At 40.4% G+C, this 22,352-nt stretch overlaps 2 protein-coding genes across 3 annotated transcripts; both read left to right on the top strand.

Annotated features, from left to right (window-relative positions):
- Window positions 1-212: 212 nt before the first annotated feature.
- LOC105927130 (14-3-3 protein beta/alpha-1) lies at window positions 213-4,851 on the top strand. The gene is made up of 6 exons (XM_012863754.3): window positions 213-357; window positions 1,412-1,713; window positions 1,804-1,927; window positions 2,391-2,554; window positions 2,778-2,873; window positions 2,979-4,851. Exons 2-6 carry the CDS (start codon window positions 1,420-1,422, stop codon window positions 3,033-3,035), a joined length of 735 nt encoding a protein of 244 aa, XP_012719208.1. The 5' UTR covers window positions 213-357; window positions 1,412-1,419; the 3' UTR covers window positions 3,036-4,851.
- A 123-nt stretch (window positions 4,852-4,974) lies between these two features.
- Window positions 4,975-21,483, top strand: LOC105927090 (embryonic polyadenylate-binding protein). 2 transcript variants are annotated; one of them, XM_012863695.3, is made up of 17 exons: window positions 4,975-5,155; window positions 8,253-8,457; window positions 9,123-9,316; window positions 9,392-9,507; window positions 11,339-11,425; window positions 13,466-13,605; window positions 13,679-13,773; window positions 16,146-16,283; window positions 16,504-16,599; window positions 16,672-16,932; window positions 17,908-17,995; window positions 18,082-18,201; window positions 18,285-18,400; window positions 20,088-20,184; window positions 20,683-20,813; window positions 21,202-21,275; window positions 21,413-21,483. In XM_012863695.3, the coding sequence occupies exons 2-16, from the start codon at window positions 8,265-8,267 to the stop codon at window positions 21,262-21,264; spliced, it is 1,935 nt and encodes a 644-aa protein (XP_012719149.1). In that variant the 5' UTR covers window positions 4,975-5,155; window positions 8,253-8,264; the 3' UTR covers window positions 21,265-21,275; window positions 21,413-21,483. The 2 variants fall into 2 exon arrangements, with proteins under 2 accessions (XP_012719149.1, XP_012719156.1); XM_012863702.3 differs by lacking the exon at window positions 11,339-11,425.
- Window positions 21,484-22,352: the final 869 nt, after the last annotated feature.

Below are 22,352 nucleotides of genomic sequence, written 5' to 3'. Positions count from 1 at the left end.
GACACTTGAGGCTGGAAATCAGCAGTAATTTAGCACGTGGCCAGTAAGGCTTCCAACAGCTCGCCTAAAAAGTACCAAAACATGAAATATATATAAAACGTGGGCTAATATATGTTTTAGACACAGTAACAGGTTAACTTCGGCTTCGTAAATGATCATTGACCGTCAGCAGAAAAGCAGCGCCTGCATTACGTAAGGCAGATGTGCGGTGAGAAAGGAGGAAACAGAAGTGCCAGTGTAGCGGAAGTGGTACTGCCCTGAACGCTGAGCGAGACGGAGGACGGAGGCTGAATCGTCCAGAGAGCGAAAAAAAAAAAACCCCGACAAAAAAAAGCAGGATTAAAAGTCACCAATTTTGTAAGTGTAATAACCTCGCGTGTCTGAATATCTTACGATAACGCTAGCGTTTCATTGGCGATTCGGCGGGAGAAGAGCTGTTTTTTTTTTATCGTGTGCGGCTGAATCCTGTTGAGAAGCCATCATAACCGAGAGGCTAGGTTAGCTGCTAACCGACGGTCGGATTCCATGACACTTTGTTCTGACAGGCTCGGCAGCCTGGGCGGGCCTCGGTACAGCTGTGGGAAAATGCGCTAAAACGCACACGCGGCTCGCCCCCCGAATGCCACGGCTTGACCTCGCCTGGTTGAACGGTGCCCATCGACCAGAAGCACCGCTGCCCCGTTTCTTCTTTAAATAATTTAACGTGGCCGTTGGAATTTTTCTGTGCTGGCCTAGCGACACAGAGAGACAGCGGCGGCCAGACTGACGGTAGCTAGCCGACTTGTTAGCTTCTCCGTTCGCTTTGCGCTATCACGACACGTTAGCACCCTGCGCGTGCCGTGGTCAGCTCGGGACACACCCTTGGATGTAATTTAATAGAAAGTGTAAACCGATTGTGCCGTGTTTGTGGTTTCGGCGTTAAAAAAACGGGCAGTTTTAATACGACAGCCCGCTAGCGCTGCTAGCTACCTCAGGGGAGGGCATTAAAGGCTGACCCGGGAAAGCTTCGGTTGGTTTTGCGGATTGGGGGATTAAATCGGAACGTATTGAACCAATAAAACAGCCGTGAGCGTTACATTAAATAGTATTGTGCTTGTGCATGTTGATGGGTGAGCACAGAGCAGCTAAGGGATGTAAAGAGAAGATTGAGGTACGCTAACAGCTAAACCTTAGCTAGTGATGTGTATGCCTGACCCACTTGCCAATGGGCCCAGTTCAAACTTACACCCAGTTTCTATTAAACCATGTGGATTCTGTCAAAAATTTGTTCAAATCGTGTTCATTTAAAACATTGGTTATGGGTTTTTCAATAGAAAGGTGAACTCCACCTTTTTTTTGTTAAAATATGAATAAGTGTATGTACTGTTCACATATCTTTAATGCCTCTCCTTCTTTTTTTCCCCCCCTCCAGTCTAGAAAATGGATAAGAACGACCTGGTACAGAAGGCCAAGCTTGCTGAGCAGGCTGAGCGCTACGACGACATGGCCGCAGCCATGAAGTCGGTGACAGAGCAAGGCGCAGAGCTGTCGAATGAGGAGCGCAACCTTCTCTCCGTGGCCTACAAGAATGTGGTTGGGGCACGTCGCTCATCCTGGCGTGTGATTTCCAGCATCGAGCAGAAGACCGAGGGCAATGACAAAAAACAGCAGATGGCACGCGAATACCGGGAGAAGATCGAAGCTGAACTGCAAGAAATCTGCCATGATGTGCTCGTAAGTGGTACAGTGGTGCGAGCGCTGCCACTTTTGGTGTTTTTTAAAGGAGATCTGGCTAAACTGGCGATCTCACTCTGTTGATTTCAGGGGCTACTGGACAACTTTCTCATTGCCAACGCATCTGCTGCTGAGAGCAAGGTGTTCTACCTGAAGATGAAAGGCGACTATTATAGATACCTTTCTGAGGTTGCATCTGGGGAAACTAAGAAGGGTGAGTACATTAGCTTAACTTTGCTATGCATAACACTGTTTAATGTTGGGGATTACAAAGGTGATTGAAAGGTTTGACTTGAAAAGTCTGGTGGTCAAAAACCTGTTTAAACCAAACAATTGTTTTATGTGAAACTCTGAAAAACTCCTTAAAAAAAAAAAAAGAATATTGAAACCTTTTCATGCTTTTAAAATCCAGTCAGATGTTAATAACAGGGCTTGTAGCAACTTCACTTGTGTTTCCGAGGATGTGGTAGAAATCAAAGTAGAACTTAAGTAGCATGTTATCTGCTTTGCGTGTGAGACGTTTCTGTGGAGATGATTGGATAATGTGTTGTGCTTACAAAGTACATTCGGTTTCTTCGCTTATTCTGCTGCCCTCGTGTGGCCCAATTCAAAATCTTGCCTTTTTTTGAAATGTGTGAATTATGAACAATTCTGTCCCCTTTTTCTGCCCAATACAGATACAGTGGAGAATTCCCAGCAGGCGTACCAGCAAGCTTTTGACATTAGCAAGGGCGAGATGCAGCCAACGCACCCCATTAGGCTCGGCCTGGCCCTCAACTTCTCAGTCTTCTATTACGAAATCCTCAACAACCCGGACAAGGCCTGTAGCCTGGCTAAGACGGTACGGATGAAACCTTGAAGCCAACCAACAAGAAATGTCTGTTTTTTTCCCCCCCGTATGAAGGGTCTGCAGACGGACTATTTGTTTTCAGTTTAACTAGTCAAAGATGGTGTACAAATTAATTAAGAATATTAAGTCTATTACTATTGTCTTTGGAGGATGGTACCAGGTTGTGGGAGTTTTAAGTTCTTTTTTTTGTTTTTTTTTTGTTTCTCTCCTACAGGCATTTGATGAAGCAATTGCTGAACTCGACACTTTGAACGAGGACTCTTACAAAGACAGCACCCTGATCATGCAACTACTAAGGGACAACCTTACCGTGAGTTCCCCTGCTTAGTTTATCCTGTCCGTTCCTGATGTCTCTCCTCACAAAATGTAAGAAAAAAAAACAAATGTTCTTTCTTTTTTTCTTCTTTTTTTCCAGCTGTGGACATCAGAAAACCAGGCAGATGAGGGAGAGACCGGAGATGGGGAAAACTAATGGAATTGCACTGTTAATCCACCTACACTCTTATCTTAAACACAGACAGCTTATATACATCCCCCCCCTCCACTCCATCAGCCCCTCCCACTTCTGTATGACAAGCAGCCTGAATTGCTCCTGACCAACTAGTTTACCCCTCTCAGTTCACTGTGAGGTGACAGGGTAATTTTCAGTTGTTAGCAGATTCAGTCACTTTGTGGAAACATGTTGTATTGATTAGTGAGTCCATGTTGCTGTTGTTTTTTTTTTTTGGTTTTTTTTTTTTTTTTTTTTGTCAGCTTCGTGTGTAGGTCTGTATGTAGCGAGAGTGAAAGCGCGAGCGAGTGTGAAACGATTGTGCGTGTGTATCTGGGGGGGAGGGGGGTGTTGTGAATTCGAATCGTCCTTCCAACTTCCTTTGTCCCAGCTAGTTTGGTGTGAATTTTTCATCCCTTTTTTTTTTTTTTTTTTTTTTTTTGTTACTTTTCTTATTTGTGATTCATCATGATATTTACAGGTTTTATTGTATGGTAATTAAACTGGCAGTTGATTTCCACCAAACACTGTGATGGTTGGCTTTCCATTTGCTCACGACCCCCCCCAAAAAACAGGTTTTCTTTTTTTTTATTTTATTATTTCCAGACACCTACGATCCTGTATTCAGTTAACTGCAATTCTGCTGTGGGCTCATACAGAATGGAGGCAGGCTGTATTGTGACACTGACAACTTGGTGTAATATTCCTTGATCATGTTCACAAATTCAGTTTTAAAGATCCAAGGGACCCCTTAAATTGCCACGATTTGTTCAGACATAAGACATTCCACATCATTAGGCTTTCTGAAAACAGCAGTGCTCCTTATTGTTTTTTTTTTTTTTTTTTTTTTTTAAACTAAGTATAGATTGTCATTGTAGTTTTCTCACTGTTCTGGTGCTGCTTGATCTCAGTACAATGGAAATTGTATGCGTAAATGTGGTTCCATGTATTTTGCAAGATTGACTATCATCTGTATGTAAAACCTAAAGTAACCTTTTATTGATGTTAATTGAAAATGTCTTGCCACACTGTATCAATCCTGCTTGCAAAATATTCCTCTTAAAGCGGTTGTTTTCTCCAAAAAAAAAAGCTTTTGTGCCTGGCTTTCTCTTGCAGCCTCCTGCATTTTTTTTTTCTTTTTTCTTTTAGGTAGTAGCATCTGCTTGTTTGAAATCTTACAGCACGAGTTAGACCACAAAAAAAATAAAAATAAACCTTGATCTCAGTTTTTTTAACCCAGGTAAATCTCTCAGCTATTAACAGAAGCTGGTGGGAATACTTGCCTCTAAAAATCAGGTGTTAGAAGGTGAAAAGAAGCTCAGTGTCACAATACCATGTATCACCACTACATTCCACATTACTGTAGTTGAAAACACCATTCCACGTTATAGCTGGCGGTCTGTTTACTTTGACAATGCTCCAATAAATTGAAAATCTTTTGTTGGGGGAAAAAAAAATAATAAAGTATGTCGGTTCATTATTTTGCTTGATGAAAATGCAGTTAGTGAATGTGGAACGAAGCCTGTCTGTATATCAGGTATTTACTTGCTTTGTTTTTACTGACAAGTCTTATGGCTAAAAATTTGCTTCTGTAACAGTCTATTACCCAGTGCACACACGTGGTTGTGAAAATTTAGAATAGCTATTAAAAAGCAGTGATGAAATGGAGATAAACAATGGTTGGTGTAATTCTAGCTTTGTGTTTATGTATCTTAAAACCATTCTAGTTTCACTATACATGTAAGAAATAGGAAAGTGTCAAAGACCATTCAGTGAAATAAAGTTTCGTTTAAGATAAGAGGTAAATTACGTCTTCATTTCTGTTCACAAAATCTTGTAAAACGTTTTTAAACGTATAAAACGTGGCTTTAAATATACGGGCCCGTCGAAATGCTTGTGTTCGGGTCCAGCTAAGAACTAGTTTTTATCGCGGAGTGACACCACCTGATCTCTGCCTTCTCACCTCTTAATTGAAGTACCGTTGAGCGGAGCAAGCGTGCAGGTGTTCGGCCGTGTTAATTAAATCAAAAACTAGCTGGAGGTTCTCGTGGAAAGTGTTCACAAGCTGCTGCGCTGAAATAATACAGAGCCTCGCTTTAAATGTAAGTTTCTCTAGCTGGATTAAAAGTGTTTAGATGTTTGAAGTTAGTTTTGTTCTTCTGTGGCGCTTGGTTAGTTTCTTTAAACGCGTGATGCGCAGGCTAAGTAGGAACATTTAGCTAACCACTGTTTTAGCCTCGTGTTTTTCTTCTGTGATGGACTTGCTTAAAGTTATACATTTGGTTACAAAATGAAACATTTTAAGTGTCTTTCTTCTCTTTTTTTGACCTTTTTGTTCCCCCTTAGAGGTTCTGTCCCATGTCCAGCTAAATGGACCCTGAAATGTTACCAAAACGTTTCCAGTTGGTTAGAAGAGGGAAATAAGAAGTCTCCATGCAACAAATCTTATTCGCGAAAGTTTTTATTTTTTAGTTTATACTGGGGACTCTTCTTAAATTAGATGCAAATAGAGAAATTAAGATTATAAAGGTGAAAAAAGTTCGCCATCTTGACACACTTGCTCTAAGCATTTAATTGACGTTTAAATGTAGCTTATTATGGTTTATAGTGTAAACCCAGTTGATCAAAAAAATTATAAGCAGAGTTAAGTAAAGGATTTTAATACCGTATATGCACTAAATACTTATATGTGGCTTGTTTCTGCATGAATTACTGCATCAATGAAGCAGGGTTGATTTAGGACGTGGGCCCCTGGGCTAAAGAGAGTTTTGGTGCTTCCTCACCCAGGCTAGTTTCTTTCAGTAATGCAAAATACAATATACTGGTTGGTGGGTTGCCCTACAAAGTAGCCATTTCTGAAGCAATCTTTATATTGGTCATTTCTGAAATGATTCCTATAAACCTGTGTAATTTCGAGAGGGCTCTGCCTCACTTTGCCACTTCACCAGTTTTACCTGCATGCGGTACCTACATGTTGCCATTTTTCCTCTTTCTAATTTACATCCGTGACCAAACAATTTAAGTGGTGTATTTAACTGGTGAATATCAGTTTTTTTTTTTCTTGGTACTATGAGTTAGGGAGGCAAAAAAAAAAAAAAAGTTTCTACTGTGATGCATAATTCTTATTCCACAAGATTTTCTTCATCTCTAATAAAACCCATTTCCATTTATTTTAGTTCCAATCCTCCTTTGGGCTAGTTGACTCTTAGGAAATGGGACAGATTATGAACCCAGATCAATCTAGAAACGATCCAAACAATTTCTTGCTGGTAAATATTATTGGCTGGTGGCACATTAGCACATTTCCTTACAGTGGACTGCTGATAGAATAAAGAAAATGTCTTCTACTAAGAAAAAGTAACTGGTTATCAAAGTGGGTATGGCAGGACCTATGGTCTGTATGAAACATTCAGTGTAAATGGCTTGCACCAGGAAAAACTTGGTTATGATCTGATCAAAACTACAAGGGTAGCCAATTTTGAATGGAAAAAAATTGTCTAGCACTCTTTACAGAAATGTCTTCATGCATAGAAATGTGATGGGCAACTATGTCAGGCCTGTATGTTGTGATGGAAGATGGTCAATGAAATGCATTAGAAGAAACGAATATGCGAGGCATTGTGCTCAAAGCTTGCTTGTAAACCTGGCGTGTTCGGGGCTCAGACATTGTTTTTGAATATTTGTGTATTGATTCTTTATAATAACAAATTTAGCAAATGAAAGCAACTCACCCCGTCTGGTTGTATAAGTTTTAAAAATTGTCGAACACCTATGGAAAATTGGGGTTTCCCAAAAACGTCTCTGTCCTTGTAAACCCTTTAAGTAGCCTAGGCCAGGTTGCTTAAATTGTGGCCTTCAGCTAATCTGCACTAAGTCTGGTATTTCTGATCTTTGTGCTGACAATAACCGATAGAGAAACTATGAGGTTAGGCCAGTTTCCTAGCCTATCAACCACAGTGACACTATGTTCAATAAAGCAGATTAGTTGTGTGGGCAGGTGGAGAATGAAATACTGTGAAATTTATACATAGCTTTCCTGAGTTTGGACTTAAAAAAGAAAACAATGGACAAACATCAGCAGATGACGTGGCTCCATAATCCTTCACTGACACTTGGAACATCACACTGTGACTAGACCATAAGCAACTTGGATTCAGAGCCTTTTCACTCTTCCTCCAGACTTTGGGACCTTGACTTCCAAGTGAAATGCAAATTTTAGACCGCCGAGCACCACTCCAGTCCTTTTTTTCTGTTCAGCCTGGTTAAGATGGCTGACATTCTCAGGTTTAGGTGTGGCCTAATACTAGAAAAGCAACAGTTATCGCCTATGGCCAGGATACACCTGCGAGTGGTTCCTCTTGAAGCACTGACTCCAGGTTTAGTCTGGTCCATTTGAATCTCCTCCAAATGTTTAAATAGGCTTTGCTTAACAGTCCTGTAGTCCTGGAGCACTATCTTATCTGTGCACCTTTTTAGACAGACCTTTTCTTTCCACTTAACTTTCCACTGATGTGTTTTAGATGTAGCTTTAGCATTGAGAGTTTTACCCTTCTAGCGGAGGGTATCAGTCACTGTTTGACAAGTATGCCATAACACAAGATCCTTTTTTCTGACAATTAAAAATGTTTTAATAGTGTGAGATCTATGTTGAATTTGTGTTAGCTCTAAATATACAATCATCAAAATCAACAGAAATAAATGCTTGAAACTCATCATGCTGTCCATACTGTTTTTTTTTTGTTTTTTTTACTATGAGTGTCACTTGTTTGAGATTCACCTGTATCTGTTAGAATTCAAATATTTTCCTATGTTTGAGTTTATGGTTTCAGTTTCTCTATTGGTTATATTTGGTTCTCGTAAAATGCAATGCAAAAACTCCTTTAGGATGAAGTTTAGTACTTGGCATGATAAGTTATTGTAGCTATTCTGCATTTTAGTTATTTTCTTAAGCAGAGCAAAAGCTCCACTTCTGGTAATTCTTCTTATAAGATAAAACTGCTGTTTTCTGTTGGCTGTGAAAAGTGGCGTTTGAAGATTTGGACTCGCCTAATTTAAAAAGATACTCGTCTATGTTCAGTGTAAGGCTGCTAAATACAGAAGTTGCAGTAAAACAGTTGATGATATTCTCCTAATGAAAACTAGTAATACATTTTGCTATCCATAACCCCTCTTTTGTTTTTTGTGTGTTTTTCAATCCAGTTGTTACGCACCATGAACAGCAGTGGTCCATCGTATCCTCTGGCCTCTTTGTATGTTGGGGACCTGCACCCTGATGTTACAGAGGCCATGCTTTATCAGAAGTTTTCCCCCGCTGGACCAATCATGTCGATCCGCGTGTGCCGGGACATCATTACCCGCAGGTCCCTGGGATATGCCTACATAAACTTCCAGCAGCCAGCTGATGGTACAGTCGTTTTTACTGCTTCCACATACACTTGCTGCAAAACGGTAGTGCAAATGAATAAATCGGTGAAGAACTCATTTGGAGACACAAATGGCGAGCTATAAGAATCTAAAAGAAGGCAAATGGATTCTTGCGAAATTAAAAAAAATAATAATTCAATGGGAATTCCAGATACAGTTTTATTTATATACAGTTGAGCACAAATTAGTCATGATCTAAATCTGACAGAGAATCTGGATAAAGTTAAAGATGAGGGTAATGGCAAGGAGGTGTTCAAACCTCTAAGTGAGTAAAATGTTATCCAAGGAAACCCATTGTGTTGCATTGAGTGCTTAATTTTGCCCTGGAGGGAATGCTACAAGCATACAGAGACAGTGGAAAGGAAACACTCCCTTTTTAACAGGAAGGAACCTCCAGCAAATCAGGATGTATATTAAAAACATCCCATGCATGTATAGCAACTAAAATAGAAAAAAGTCATGTATTCACCATAAATGAATTAGAAATCAATCTTAATTCTATCTCCTGTTCCTATTACCGTTTGTTAAGCTCACAGCAGACAGACTGTAAATCAGAAAACCTTTACTAAATGCAGTTTACAATTGAATGCAAGGTTTTTTCTTTGTCTGATTTTCCACTTTGTTTTTATTTATTTATTTTTTTAGCTGAATGTGCCCTAGATACAATGAACTATGATGTCATCAAGGGTCGACCCATTCGAATAATGTGGTCTCAGCGTGACCCGGGTCTCAGGAAGTCTGGTGTGGGTAACATCTTTATCAAGAACATGGATGAGTCCATCGACAACAAGGCGCTGTATGATACCTTCTCAGCCTTTGGCAATATTTTATCCTGCAAGGTAAGTTGATTTCCAGAAGATTGTTGCGTAGATCTGTCTTGTTACCATGACTCCAAAATGTCTGGATTTTTCTAGGTTGTCTGTGATGAGAAAGGATCCAAAGGTTATGGCTTTGTTCACTTTGAGACTCAGGAGGCTGCAAATCGGGCCATTGAAACAATGAACGGGATGCTTCTGAATGACAGGAAAGTGTAAGTGAACTGTGATTGAAACAGCTTTTTGCAATTGCGTCTATCTGAGGGCTCCAGACTCACTTTTTGCACTGGTCGCACTGGTGCCTACTAACCTTTTCAGTTAATTGTACCACGCCTATACTTGCATGCACCTAAACCACGGGTTAAAGTTCTCCGTCGCTGCAACAGATTTCCGTCAATTGGAAAATTGGAGCAAAAAATATATCCACTTGGTTCCGTTTAGACTTTTTATTAAAGGTATTTATTTGAAGCTGCTCTCAGCCAATGAAAACTGGCAGAGCCGGGACATTAGCCAATCAGAAAGAGACTTTGCAAAGTGGACATCTGCCAGTCTGAGTTGTCGTTGTTCCATCATGTATGCAACACTATGTATGCAACCATAGTGAGCTGCTGACTTATAAGTTCAGTAAACAAAGTTAATAGTTAATGTAATCAGAGCCCATTACTTTCACCCAAAGGTGAAAATACAGGTTTGATGGTATTTTCCCCTTTAAGGTGTAAAAGTTGATGTTCCATCGTGTTTTAAACTCATACTTGCTCTGCAACAGACCACTTGTTTGTGTAAAAATGAAGAGCGGAAGTTGCCAACACAATTTACAGAACGTATCACGTGATCTAGGAATAAGGGTGAAATTACTGCTGTATTCTTTTAAAATTACATGTTATTCAAGTAATCTTTATTTTCTTTGCTGCTGTCTGAAGCTGAAATTATGTAGTGAGAGATCTAAATTAGAGGACAAGTATCCCAAGCAGGATGTCTTCAGGATGCTGGTGTGTGTGTGTTTGTTTTTATTTTTTTAAGGCCTTTCAAATTGTGAATTTAGCTGCTTGAACAGCAAAAGCGCTGTTACCAGCCATGCTTTGGCCACATTTCTTGCCGTAAGTGCAGATCATTATTTTGTGTCTGTTGTATGCAATTTAGGTTTTCAAAAAGGTTTATGTTGTGGCCTCTTAAGGCACAACTCATACCAGCTCTGTGGCAGAGGCTAACCGTCTTCTAGGGTTGGGTATTTCTGGCTTGTGGCCAAAACAATATGTATTTCAATATGGCCCATGGTGCATTAAAGCTATATAAACTGCAAAAACAGAGTATGGGCTAATTAACTTTTCATCTATGATTCAATGAAAAAAGTGGCACATCTGTGAAACGGCTATAAAAAATGAGGCTGCTTTGGAGATTGCATCCTGTTTCTTTAGGATTATCCAACGTTAGATGTCACATGATCGGGGGAATTGACCTGTACCGCACAAAAACTCATCTCCTATTAGCAGCAACTAATTCTACTGTGATGCAGACAACCTGACTGATCAACTTTAAATGAACCAGATGAAATGGCACTAACAACACACTGCAAATGCCATTTTATATAAATGTAACATTTCCAGTATTTTAATCTGATGGTCTGAGCTTGGGGCTGTAGTAGTGGTCGGTTTGTATCGGCTAATCCTTATATCCAGTTCTCTCTGAATTTTGTTGAGAAGTGAACATCTCACCTGTGGCTGAGGAGACGGATGATTGTTTCTTCTGCTGATGGTGTAAGTTTGAGTAGGGATGGTAGTAGTCAAGGAAATCTTTGGTTGATGTTCTTCCATGAATCGGAGCATTAAAATTTTTTTAAAAGACCCGCAAAAGGTTAGGCACACCAATGCAATCAAGGAGAAAAAAACTGGTCTGACTCAAATGAGTTTAAGTCACATTTGACCAATTTGGCCGGACTCTGGAGCCCTTTGTCTTTAACCTGAAGATAGGCAAAGAAGAGAGCTGAATTTATCTGTTATCTACTTTTTGCAGATAACTTCTTCATATGTTTTTGTTGTTTTTACTCAGTCGAAAGATGGTTAAAAAGGAATCTGGCATTGTCAACCCAAAGGACCATTTTCTGTGGGAAAAATGTCAGCTTAGGTCAGCAAATAGGTAGGAGCTTTGTCTAGGTTTGTTCTCCATGTTTGTATTTTAATTTTAGAGACATGCAAGTAAAGCCGCCACACCGAGCAGAACCTTTTGAAACTTTCAAGCTTTAATTTAAGCTTAAGTTTTGTGATTTTTATAGTTTGTTGGAAAGGTATTGCTACTCCTTGAGCTTTTTAATATTTTGTCCCATTAAAACCAAATATTTCATTGTACTTTTGGGGGATTTTTATGTGATAGGCCAACATAAAGTTATGAATATCTGTGAAAAATGCTTGATTTCCAAATAAAAATCTACACCCTTCGGTAAATGCAGTGTATAACATCCCTGCGCTGCAATCACTACGAGTGATGGGTCAGAAAATATCGAACTTGCCCTGGTCGGCTTTTCTCACCAAATATGTTCGAATGCTTCAACTCTAAAATGTCTCACCTTTTTCTTGTCTGAAATAAATGCTGGATCATGTTTGTGCTTTTAAGTTCTGCACAAACTACATCACCACCACGTAACTCAACCTGCAAATCCTGCTTGTCGCTGTAGAAGTCAGTTGTTGCAGACCGGTGGCTGCCGAGCTTGACGAGTCGGGGTGTGACGTTAAGCGTTGACCTTTACCCCAGTTTCTGCATCAGTCTTTTCACACGATGCATAAAGATAGCTAACCTGACGCTTGCCAGACGTATGTTGCTCCGCCTAGCTCCACTCACATACATCTGGGACATCGCCCATAGAGAGTGATTTCTCCAACCAATTTTATGGTCTGGCCAATCAGGACGCGTGGCTGGAGTTTCATAGATGTGACGTAGCGGAGACGCGACCATGACGTAAGACTGTTTTGATAGCAATGGCGGCTCGTCGAGGAAGCAAGCGTTAACATTGATGCTGCTATTTCTTCCGTGTTGTCCAATCTACCTAATATTGTTTCATTAAAAGAACATCAGAGAACATCTCTGAAGGCTTTTGTTGGTGGAAACCATGTTTTCGCCCTTCTCCCGACCGCATTTGGCAAGTTTTGTTTTCAGGAGCGGTTAGCGGTTAGCGCTAACCATATTAGGAGGCCTTTAGTCCTCAACGCGGTCGGCCCGGGATCGACTCCGACCCACGGCGCTTTACCGCCTGTCTTTCCCCCTCTCCCTGTCAGCTCACTGTCAATAAAACGCGTGCAACTAGAGCCGCAAACACATAAAAAAAAGTTGTTTTTTTCCTGCGTCGCTCTCATCAGCGTCACGGGTTAGCTTCGGTGTGAGTGGTTGAAATAGCACGTCGATAAAGATGACAGACAAGTGGCTTATCCAATCATATGCAAGAATTTTTGATAAGGCCCAGCCTTCAATAAAGGCAATTCCTATGGCGGTGTCCCAGATGTATGTGAGTGGAGCTAGGCGGAGCGAAATACATCTGGCAAGCGTCAGGTTAAAAGATAGCATGAAGAGGGCAGAAAAGCACTTTATTGCCACCTGGAACTGTTTTGTGAAAGCCGTTAATTTATGTTTTAGTTTGTTGCTCCTGCTGGATGATGAGCTTCACTTCAGTCTCAAGTATTTCCAGCTTCAAACTCAGATCTCCCAACTCCAACCCCGCAGAGCATCTGGCCTGAAAATAAAATATCGCTTATTAACACCTTTTTATTATACTGCATAACGTGGTGGCGTGCTGAGGTAAAAACTCAGTCCTTGTTTAGGAGTAAAGTTAGTAGTTGTTTTGCTGCCTCTAACAGGTTTTCCTGCTAGAGGACTGCCTGCTAGTTAACTCCATCAAGCCTCTCATTAATTTCTCTAACTTCTCTGCCCCTCCTGAATAAAATGATGATGCCACCATGTCTCTGTGTTCAGCTCCCAGTCATGATCAGTGTCTTCTGAAGGCGGCTGATGAGATGTTATTTAAAGTGTAAAGGTGGCTGAACAAAAATAACGGCTGTATTTTTTTAAAAATAAAAGATTGTAGGGATCTTTTACATTTTTGCTTGAATTAAGTAAAAAAAAATTTATATTTATGTTTGACAGCTTTTGTCTCTTTAATTTGTCCGGGTTCCTTGGTCCTGTCACCAGGTTTGTTGGCCACTTCAAGTCTCGCAAGGAAAGGGAGGTAGAGTTTGGATCCAAAGCCATGAAGTTTACCAATGTCTACATCAAAAACTTTGGAGAGGACCTCACCGATGAGAAACTCAAGGAAGTTTTCTCTGCCTTTGGTAAGAAAATGTTGATGACTGGATCTGCTCCTTTGACTGATACGAGGCGCATCGCTGACCCGTTTGCTCTCAGGGAGGACCCTTAGTGTGCGGGTGATGAAGGATGAGAAGGGCCGGTCCCGAGGATTTGGGTTCGTCAACTATTCTCACCACGAAGATGCCCAGAAGGTAACATGCCTGCTTTCTCAGACCTAAAACAAACCAGTTGGTCAATTTAATTGGCCTTTTAAACAAGCTCATGTGACCATTGCTATAAGTTTTCTTTATTATTTTTTTATGTTTAAATAAGCTAATGGCTTTGAATTTAACTTTCGTGTAACCTCATCTTATACATCACAGTAGTTTTTGGGGGAACTGGGAGATAAATGATTACCAGGTTAGAAAGCTACCTCAGAAAACAGCTGCTGGTAGAGAGGTAGCCCGTCTTCAATGGACACTGAGCTATATGTGAAATTTATGATGGGAGGATGAGGAACCATCTCCCACTGGATGAATTGTCCCAGATATTTTTTCAGTCTTTGTTTAAACTTGCCTGCAGCATCTGAACCCAGTCACTCATCTTGAATAGCACTGTTTAGTTTTGAAAACTAATAAAACCAGCTAACCGTAAGCCCCTTTCACACTTACAACCTTACACATTAATTTACAGGGTCAGGGTTATGTGTGAGTTATTGAATAATGAAATTTCCTGCTAAAATTATTTTTGTTTTTGGCTTGCTCAGTTAAGATTATATCCCTTGTATTACTGCCACCTGCAGGTGAAATTCGGTACATCCATTCCACTGAGCTGACCCGGCCGGTAACTCTTGTTCGACCCGGGAATGTGGTCTCTGTAAATTACTGGTACTTATGTGTTACATGAAAATGTGTCAAATAAAATGTGGATTGCAGTTGGTGAATGCTGGTTCACACAGTATAATATTTTCCCACGATCTTCCCCTCCGACAGGCTCCAACTATCGGTGTGGCTCTTAAGATAATCTTAAGACATTCCTGCTGTGTTAAGATCAATCTGGTCCACCTGGTAGACTGTCGGGACCGCTCTGACCTAAAGTGGGGGACATTGAACATGTTGGATTGTCTTGCCCTGATGTCCTAGTGTGTGGGGTGCTCCCTGAGGACAGATGAGCACACAGTCTGTTGACTGTGACGTGTAGCCAATCGCAAAGGGAGGTGAGGGAAACCCTGAGAGAAAAGACAGCTCACCACCATATCATAGTGCAGCAAGCGTAGAGCCCATGGAGAGATGATCCTTTTTTTTTTTTTTTGTCAGGGATTCAGAAGATTCCCATCGTACAACTGGTTGCTGCAGTGTAGGTGTGGCAGAAATGTCTAAAGCATATCAGTGAAAGAATAGACAGCAGATGTTGAGTGTCAACATGCTGCTTATTAGGGCTGCTCGATATATTAAAAGTTTATGGTCATTGCGATATCTGGGATTGCTAACACTATGCATGTTGCAACATGAATAGTGTTAGCGCCCTGAGTTCAGGCTCTCGGTGCCTCTAATATGTTTGGGGACATTTGTTCTTTAATGCAACATAAAAAGTTGAGAAAATAAAGATAAAGTTGATAAACTACAGCAAAGTTGCTTCATTGCCAAAACATCACAAATTGGACGGGGGGGGAACAGTTTATAAGATGGAATGATGACTGTTTTTGTTTTTAGTAGCTGGATATACTAATTATCTGGGGTCTGTTTGCTATGATCCTAAAGGAGAATTTTTTGCTATATATCATTATCACAACATTTACCAATATCATCGCGCACTGCAACTTTTTCTGGTATCTCGCAGCCCTACTGCTTATTGTTGTCTGATCCTGAGACGAAGAGGTCCAGTAAGAGGGGAAAGGAGACTATTGGTGAACTCATCCAGTCCGATTAATGTCCTGTTTTACGCAGCCATGAGCACCTCCACAAAGGTCCGACCCTGCTTGATGTTTGTCGTTGGTCGTCTGCGGTGGAGATGGAGCCCATTTGGTGATCAGAACAACCACCGACCCTCGATTAAAGTTCACAACCGAAGATAGTTTTTATGCGTTTTTGGGTTAGGGTTTTTACCTATAAACTTTGTCGAAAACTTAAAAAAATCTAGAAGGTATTTAATTAAATAAAAATTTTACAGTAACCCCAAAGTAAGATTTCAGTCTTTCCGTATCTGCAGTTGCACTGACCGAGAATCCCTGTACGTACGAATAAAGGCAAGTTTAACTAGACATTTGATTAGAAAGTCTGATCTAAAATAAGTCTTGAGATTGTAAGTAATGAGCTGTGGAAATATTGATTCAATCTGGAGTGTGCTTAGGCCTGTAGACAAATGCTGAAAGTCGGGTTGCATATTAATAGGAAAACACACAAATATTAGTGACATTATGACTAGCAGTAAATGAACAAACTGCACTAACAGCTTTCTCCTTCGGGTTCATCAGAACACTGGACCCCAGATAAGGAGTTGTCCATCAGGCACGATAAATTAAATTAAGTACACATGCCGTCCCTTTAAAGATGACGTAGTGCTGCTCCTGCTGCCTGTTTCCCAGGCTGTGGACGAAATGAACGGAAAGGAGATGAGCGGGAAGATCATCTATGTGGGCCGGGCTCAGAAGCGTTTGGAGCGCCAGGGGGAGCTGAAGCGCAAGTTTGACCAGATCAAACAGGACCGCATTCAGCGCTATCAGGTGAGTCTGGTTTCACTCCGAAGGACATGAAGTGTAGATTTCATTTTAAACAAATTTTAGCACAATCTTTTATTGCTATTTTTTTTTTTTTTTTTTTTTTACAAGCAAATTAAGGTTTTGGTGTTGTTCACGACATGCAATTCCCCAGACATGTTTAAAGTGTCTCTAACTGAATGAAAGACAGAACAGTGATTTGGCTCTATTCTTTTTGATGGTTTAGGGGGTGAACCTGTATGTGAAGAACTTGGATGATAGCATAAACGATGACCGGCTCAGGAAGGAATTTTCTCCTTACGGCACAATCACTAGTGCCAAGGTAACATCTGTGCAAAACGCACCCAAAGACCGCTGTGTCATCTCTGACCCTGCGCTGTTTCGTTGGCTGCAGGTGATGACCGAAGGCGGCCAAAGCAAGGGCTTCGGCTTCGTCTGCTTCTCGTCTCCAGAGGAAGCAACGAAAGCCGTGACTGAGATGAACGGGAGGATTGTCGCGACCAAGCCGCTGTATGTGGCTCTGGCGCAGAGGAGGGAGGAGCGTAAAGCCATTCTAACTAATAAGTACATGCAGAGACTCGCTACCCTGAGAACCATGAGCAGTCCCATTATTGACTCGTACCAGCAGTCTGGATACTACATGACCATACCGCAGGTATGAATATTTAAACTGCAGCACTAGATTGTTAGTATTATGAAAAAAAAAAGTTGATTTTGTTTCTTAATCAGAGTTTAAAATCATATCTTACAGTAGGGGTGTCAAACATACGGCCCGCGGGCCGGATCCGGCCCGCCGAACAATTTAGTCCGGCCCGCTGGCTAAATGCATTATCAGTATTAAAAAAAAAAAAAATTTAATTTTTTTTTTTTTTTTTTCCCAGTGTCGTGTCTGGCAATGTGGCAATAAGAATTGTTTTCTTAATGCCAAAAAGAGCTCATCAGATTTGACTTTCACAAGTGGAGCAGTACTGCTTTTGCCATAGTGCTCCGCTTGATTTATGAATGTGAATAGTTTTATTATGATTCATGCGGGGAATATCTCAAATGATATGGACACTACAATGGGAAAGTAGGAGAGCAAAGAAAGAACAAGAAGAAAAAAAAGGTGAAAGAGGAGATAAAAGGAAGAGAATGACAAAACAATTATTGAAAAAAACATGTACTTCGTTTAATTGAAAATATGCAGTTCCTATATCGTCCACGAGGGGCGCTGTGTTTTAATTAGCAGATTTAGCTTCAGGTGTGGACAAATTTAAATCATTTCTTAATTTTTATCTGTTTGATGTATTTTGTCATGCAGGACAGTGTTTTTAAGTTCCAAAAAATGTGAATAAATGTTTTTCAACTTTGTATAATCACTGTGATCAGTTCTTGAGCATACTGCACAAGTAAATGTTTAACTGAGTAAAAGTATTGTTGAAATTGCACATACTTTTCTTAAAAACGCTGAGGTTATTCATATTTTTATTGTGTAAAAGTGAAATTAATTTAACATAAGAATCAACAACAAGTCCACTTTTATTAGTTCTATTTAATCTTGCAATGAGTTTACTCATGTGGCCCTCTTGAGATCAGATTAAGCTGCATGCGGCCCCTAAACCAAAATGAGTTTGACACCCCTGTCTTACAGCCTCCTGCTCGTTCATTCTACAATCCCAGTGCTGTCAGCAACCAGAGACCACTCCCTCGTTGGACGGGACAGCCGCCCAGGCCCCAGGGTGGGTCTCATCATTTGATGGAAACACATTTTTTTTATTTTTTTTTTAATCTGGTAGGAAAATAGTAAATGGGTTAATGCTTCCAGGACCTTACTCGACCCAGTATGTTGGGAGTCCTCTTCCTCGTCGTGGGTCGCCAACCATCACTACAGTTCGGCAGGCTTCCACCCAGGCTCCACGCGTCATAACCTCCACACAAAAGACAAGTACCTGAACTAGAACAGGCTTTTTCTACATGGTCCGATATAAAAGGATGTTACTGTTTGACGTGTTTGAACTCTCCTGTCAGATAACATAGGGACGCAGACTGGAGGAGGGCTGCCCAGAGGAAGTCAGTACAAATACTCGTCTGGAGTGAGGAACCCTCTGCATGTCGTTACTGTTCCTGCACCCATGAGACCACAGGTACAGCTGTTGGGCCTCCATCAGGGGAGATTTAACGTGTACATGTCAACTGAGAAACCAACTTTTATTCTTTTTATAAGTGTGCAAAGTTGTTATTGTTTGAAGTGCCTCTGATTAACCCATAACAGAGATCAGTTAATCTAGCTTTTACTGACTCTTAGTTTCATCTCACAGTTAAATCCACTGTCTGCAAAGATCATCAGGGGGATCTCATTGGCTAAAGGTATCAGTCAGGAGAAGCATACAAGGGATATCTATGGGGATTATAGGATGGTCCTGTAGCAGAATAATAGGGTTGTGTACTTTTTTAAATTTTAAATTGATTCAGCAATGTTGGCAATGCAAAATAATGATCCCAAATGGCCATAAAGTTAAGTTGACAGCAAATGTAACCATTAGTACCGTATTTCTCGGACCATACGGCGCACTGGATTTAGGGCTGGGCGATAAATCGATTTAATCGATTAATTCAAATTTACAATTCTTTAAAATTTCATTTCTGGAAAATATGGATTTTATTTTGCCAATACACTCATTGGGTTTCCATGAAGAGAACAGCATGTGATGCTGAATAGATGTTTAGACAAATGTATTGTCAAAATATTGTTAAGTAGAAACTTTTTTTTACTATATTACGAGGTACTTGATTTACTTATTTCCTTTTTTTTTTAACTTGGTTTGATGTTCACAAGAGAAGTGAAGCCTGTTCTTAGCTCAATGTGTAATACCACTAGCAGCAAATGTTTTGTTTTATTTTCATTGTTCGTAGTATTGGCACGGCTGCCATCTTGTTTTACAAGCATGTTTCACAGCTTGTTTTCAGTTGCACTTTGAATTCAGGTCAACTCCCTGACGAAATGCTTGACATAAAAGCAAGGTTTTAAAATAATTTCTTTAATTTCTTTTTATGAAACATAAAGGAAGAAAAAAATGGATTAATCGGATCTGGTATGATAAAATCTGAGATTTATTTTTTAATCCATATCGCCCAGCCCTAACTGGATTATAACGCGCATTCAATTTTCTTCCCAAGTGTGTAATATCACTCTGAGAGCTATCCGTCTCTGTTGGGAGGACAGAGTAGTTGGACAACACTGCCCTGTTTCTAACATAAGGCAAAAATAAATGTAACTTTTATAATGAATTAACTTCCTAGGTTTATTGTTGCTAGCATCTACTCCGGCCGCAGGCTGCCTTACATTAATGCTCTTTTAGCTTCGACATAACAGTCCGGCAGTCTTTTAGACACTGTCACTATCTGATCGGGTCCGATCAGGTAGTGACAGTGTAAGGATTTTAAGTGCGCCTTAGTCTGAAAAGTATGGTATTGTGACTTCATTGAGATTTCTGACTCGTTGCTAAAATGTGCTATACAAATAAACTTGCCTTGCCTTACGAGTCATTATAGTACTGCTTGTAACCCCCCCCCCCCCCCCCCCCAAAATAAACAATATTAATGTAAAAACATGAGGTTATGTCACATAAAATGTGAAAAGCAGTTCTGAAATAATTTTATTCTCTTGAAATAATTTTTGTCTCATATTTTTTACATCCCCAATAGGCTTTAGTGTGTGTGCACCTTTCATATCTATTACATGTGGGACACTTGGCTGGAAAAAGGAATACTTATTTAAAATGAATGACTGTGAGGTAAAATTGATAGTTGACTGGAGGTTTACCTTCTCAGGTTGTGCCTGTGCCTGTAGCAGAGCCTGCAGGCCTGGAGCCGCTCACCGCCTCAATGCTGGCTGCAGCGCCACTCATGGATCAGAAACAACTCCTTGGTATATTGTCTCTGAATCAGTCACCTCTATTGTCGCTCAGCGGGGAAGTTTGTTTGGCAGTGTAGGGCGACAGACAACATGCATATGCAACAACCCTAACCATCCGTAAAATATACATTTCTTCGATCACCAGTCTAGAACCTAGTGCAGATTGATCATATTAATTACTGCTGGTATAGAGGTAAATTTTTCCTATTGCCTTCGGCTCTCTGAAGCACAAACTCCCTGAGATTGGGGGATCAGGGCTGGCTCTGGACTCGACCATCGTGGGCATCAGACGGAGCCTCTGTGTGCCAGTTAATTTTTACATGACAGATTAAAGATGTTAAAGTGTCACGACTAGGAATCCTGCTAATGATTATACACAGGAATTCATAGCTCTCTACGGTTTCTACCTATGACCCCTTGATGTTAACTGGGGGTCATAAAATAATTGGCTAAACTGAGGAACCCTGCCCCTCGGTTTTCACACCTTCTCCTCTCTGCTGTGACGCACAGGGGAGCGACTGTACCCACTGATTCACGCCCTTCACCCAAACCTGGCTGGAAAAATCACAGGGATGCTGCTAGAGATCGACAATTCAGAGCTGCTGCACATGCTGGAGTCGCCGGAGTCCCTCAATTCTAAGGCACATTTTATTTTTCAGTCCTCACAATAATAGTATTGACTGTCTTCACAGAGGCATTAGATCACGCAGTGCATCTTTCTTCAGAGCTATTGTCAAACGCTGCTGGTTAATTGATGTACAGTCATCAGCTTAGTCACATACTGCAGATGCCAGAATGATTAAAATAACACCAGCAATAGTTTCTGTAGATTTTAAATGGTTTAATTCAGATAAAATGTGGTGTTTTTTGTGCCCCTTTTTTCTGTATTTGGGATTTAGTTAATTTAGTGTTTAACGTAGAAGAGAATTAGATGCAGTTATTCTACCTTTCTCCTTTTACTGATGCTGCTCTTGTAGTAATCCTGAGGTGCCGTTGAGTTCTGCCTGATTTTGGTTCTCTGTCTTTCAGGTAGATGAGGCGATCGCTGTCTTGCAGGCTCACCAGGCAAAAGAGTGTTCTCCCAAAAAGTGAAACAATTTAAGGTCGGTTTTATAGTTTAAGAGCAATTGTTGCAAATGCATTTAATGTTTGAAGGGAAGACATCTAGGATTTTTCTTGGGGCCATGAATGTGAGCTTTATTGGAGCACTGATTGTTTTTATTTTATTTTTTTCCCCCAGGTTTGAACGTTGTTCTGGAGGAGATGAAGAGTTGAAAGAGTGAATTTTGAAGGAAAAAGAGCAAAAATTAAAAAAAAAAAAGAGACATGATTAGAATAAGTATCGGAAGTTGAAGCTATTTTGTTGTTGCAGAACCTTTTGTTAGAATATAAAGTTTCCAAAATATGCATTAAATTTGTGTTTTGTCATTTGTTAAAGGCAAAAGTGAATGTTTGTTTGACTTCAACCCCAAACATTGCTATACCAGAACTGAGACCTGGTTGTGGTTCAAGATATGAGGAATATTGAGCTGCAGTGACTGCTGGGCCTAATATTTATCATGTAGATGCATCTCAGTGATTTGGAATATCACTAAAAAGTTAATTTCTCTAACCCAATTCAAACTTTAACAGCTTTATTACATGTTTGTCTAATCAAACCACAAAATTCAGTTTCTTAAATGATTATGAACAGTTATTTTTTTTTTTTTTTGATGCACCAATGTTTACCTACTGAAAAGTATATTCCATTTCTGGTACAGAATGGCAGTCCTATAAGGTTCTCCCTCATTCAGGGGTCACCACAGGAGGTCAATACTCCTTACACTCAGACCTGACAGAATTTTTATGCTGGATGCCCTTCCTGACGCAACTGAGATTCAAACCTGGGTGGCTTTGATGGCAGCCTTCAGGTCATCTGTAGTGTGTGCCCTAGCTTTCATAGATTGTCTGCGTGTTGAGATCAAGTGAGTTTGCTGACCAGTTAAGGCCATTAAGCTGATGCTGGTATCTTTGGCAGCCAAGTTCTGCTGGAAAATAAAATCGGCATCTCCCTAAAGCTGATCACCAGAGGGAAGCATGAATTTGCAGCTTTTCCTACTGCGCTTTTTCCTTCCACTCAACTTTCCATCGCTTGGCTATAGTGTTCTGAACAGATGTGGTTTTTCTATATCTTTTTTTTT

Source organism: Fundulus heteroclitus, chromosome 1, assembly GCF_011125445.2.
Source record: "Fundulus heteroclitus isolate FHET01 chromosome 1, MU-UCD_Fhet_4.1, whole genome shotgun sequence".
Lineage (NCBI taxonomy): Eukaryota > Metazoa > Chordata > Actinopteri > Cyprinodontiformes > Fundulidae > Fundulus > Fundulus heteroclitus.
This window is presented reverse-complemented; position numbering and strand designations above follow the sequence as displayed.

What these genes read in the sequence shown, in the direction of transcription:
- LOC105927130 (XM_012863754.3), top strand. Translation starts at nt 1,420, where the DNA reads ATGGATAAGAACGACCTGGTACAGAAGGCCAAGCTTGCTGAGCAGGCT. An exon ending in ATCTGGGGAAACTAAGAAGG is followed by an intron (nt 1,928 to 2,390) that starts GTGAGTACATTA and finishes TGCCCAATACAG; the next exon opens with ATACAGTGGAGAATTCCCAG. An exon ending in CCTGTAGCCTGGCTAAGACG is followed by an intron (nt 2,555 to 2,777) that starts GTACGGATGAAA and finishes TCTCTCCTACAG; the next exon opens with GCATTTGATGAAGCAATTGC.
- LOC105927090 (XM_012863695.3), top strand. Translation starts at nt 8,265, where the DNA reads ATGAACAGCAGTGGTCCATCGTATCCTCTGGCCTCTTTGTATGTTGGG. An exon ending in ACCACGAAGATGCCCAGAAG is followed by an intron (nt 13,774 to 16,145) that starts GTAACATGCCTG and finishes CCTGTTTCCCAG; the next exon opens with GCTGTGGACGAAATGAACGG. An exon ending in ACTACATGACCATACCGCAG is followed by an intron (nt 16,933 to 17,907) that starts GTATGAATATTT and finishes CCTGTCTTACAG; the next exon opens with CCTCCTGCTCGTTCATTCTA.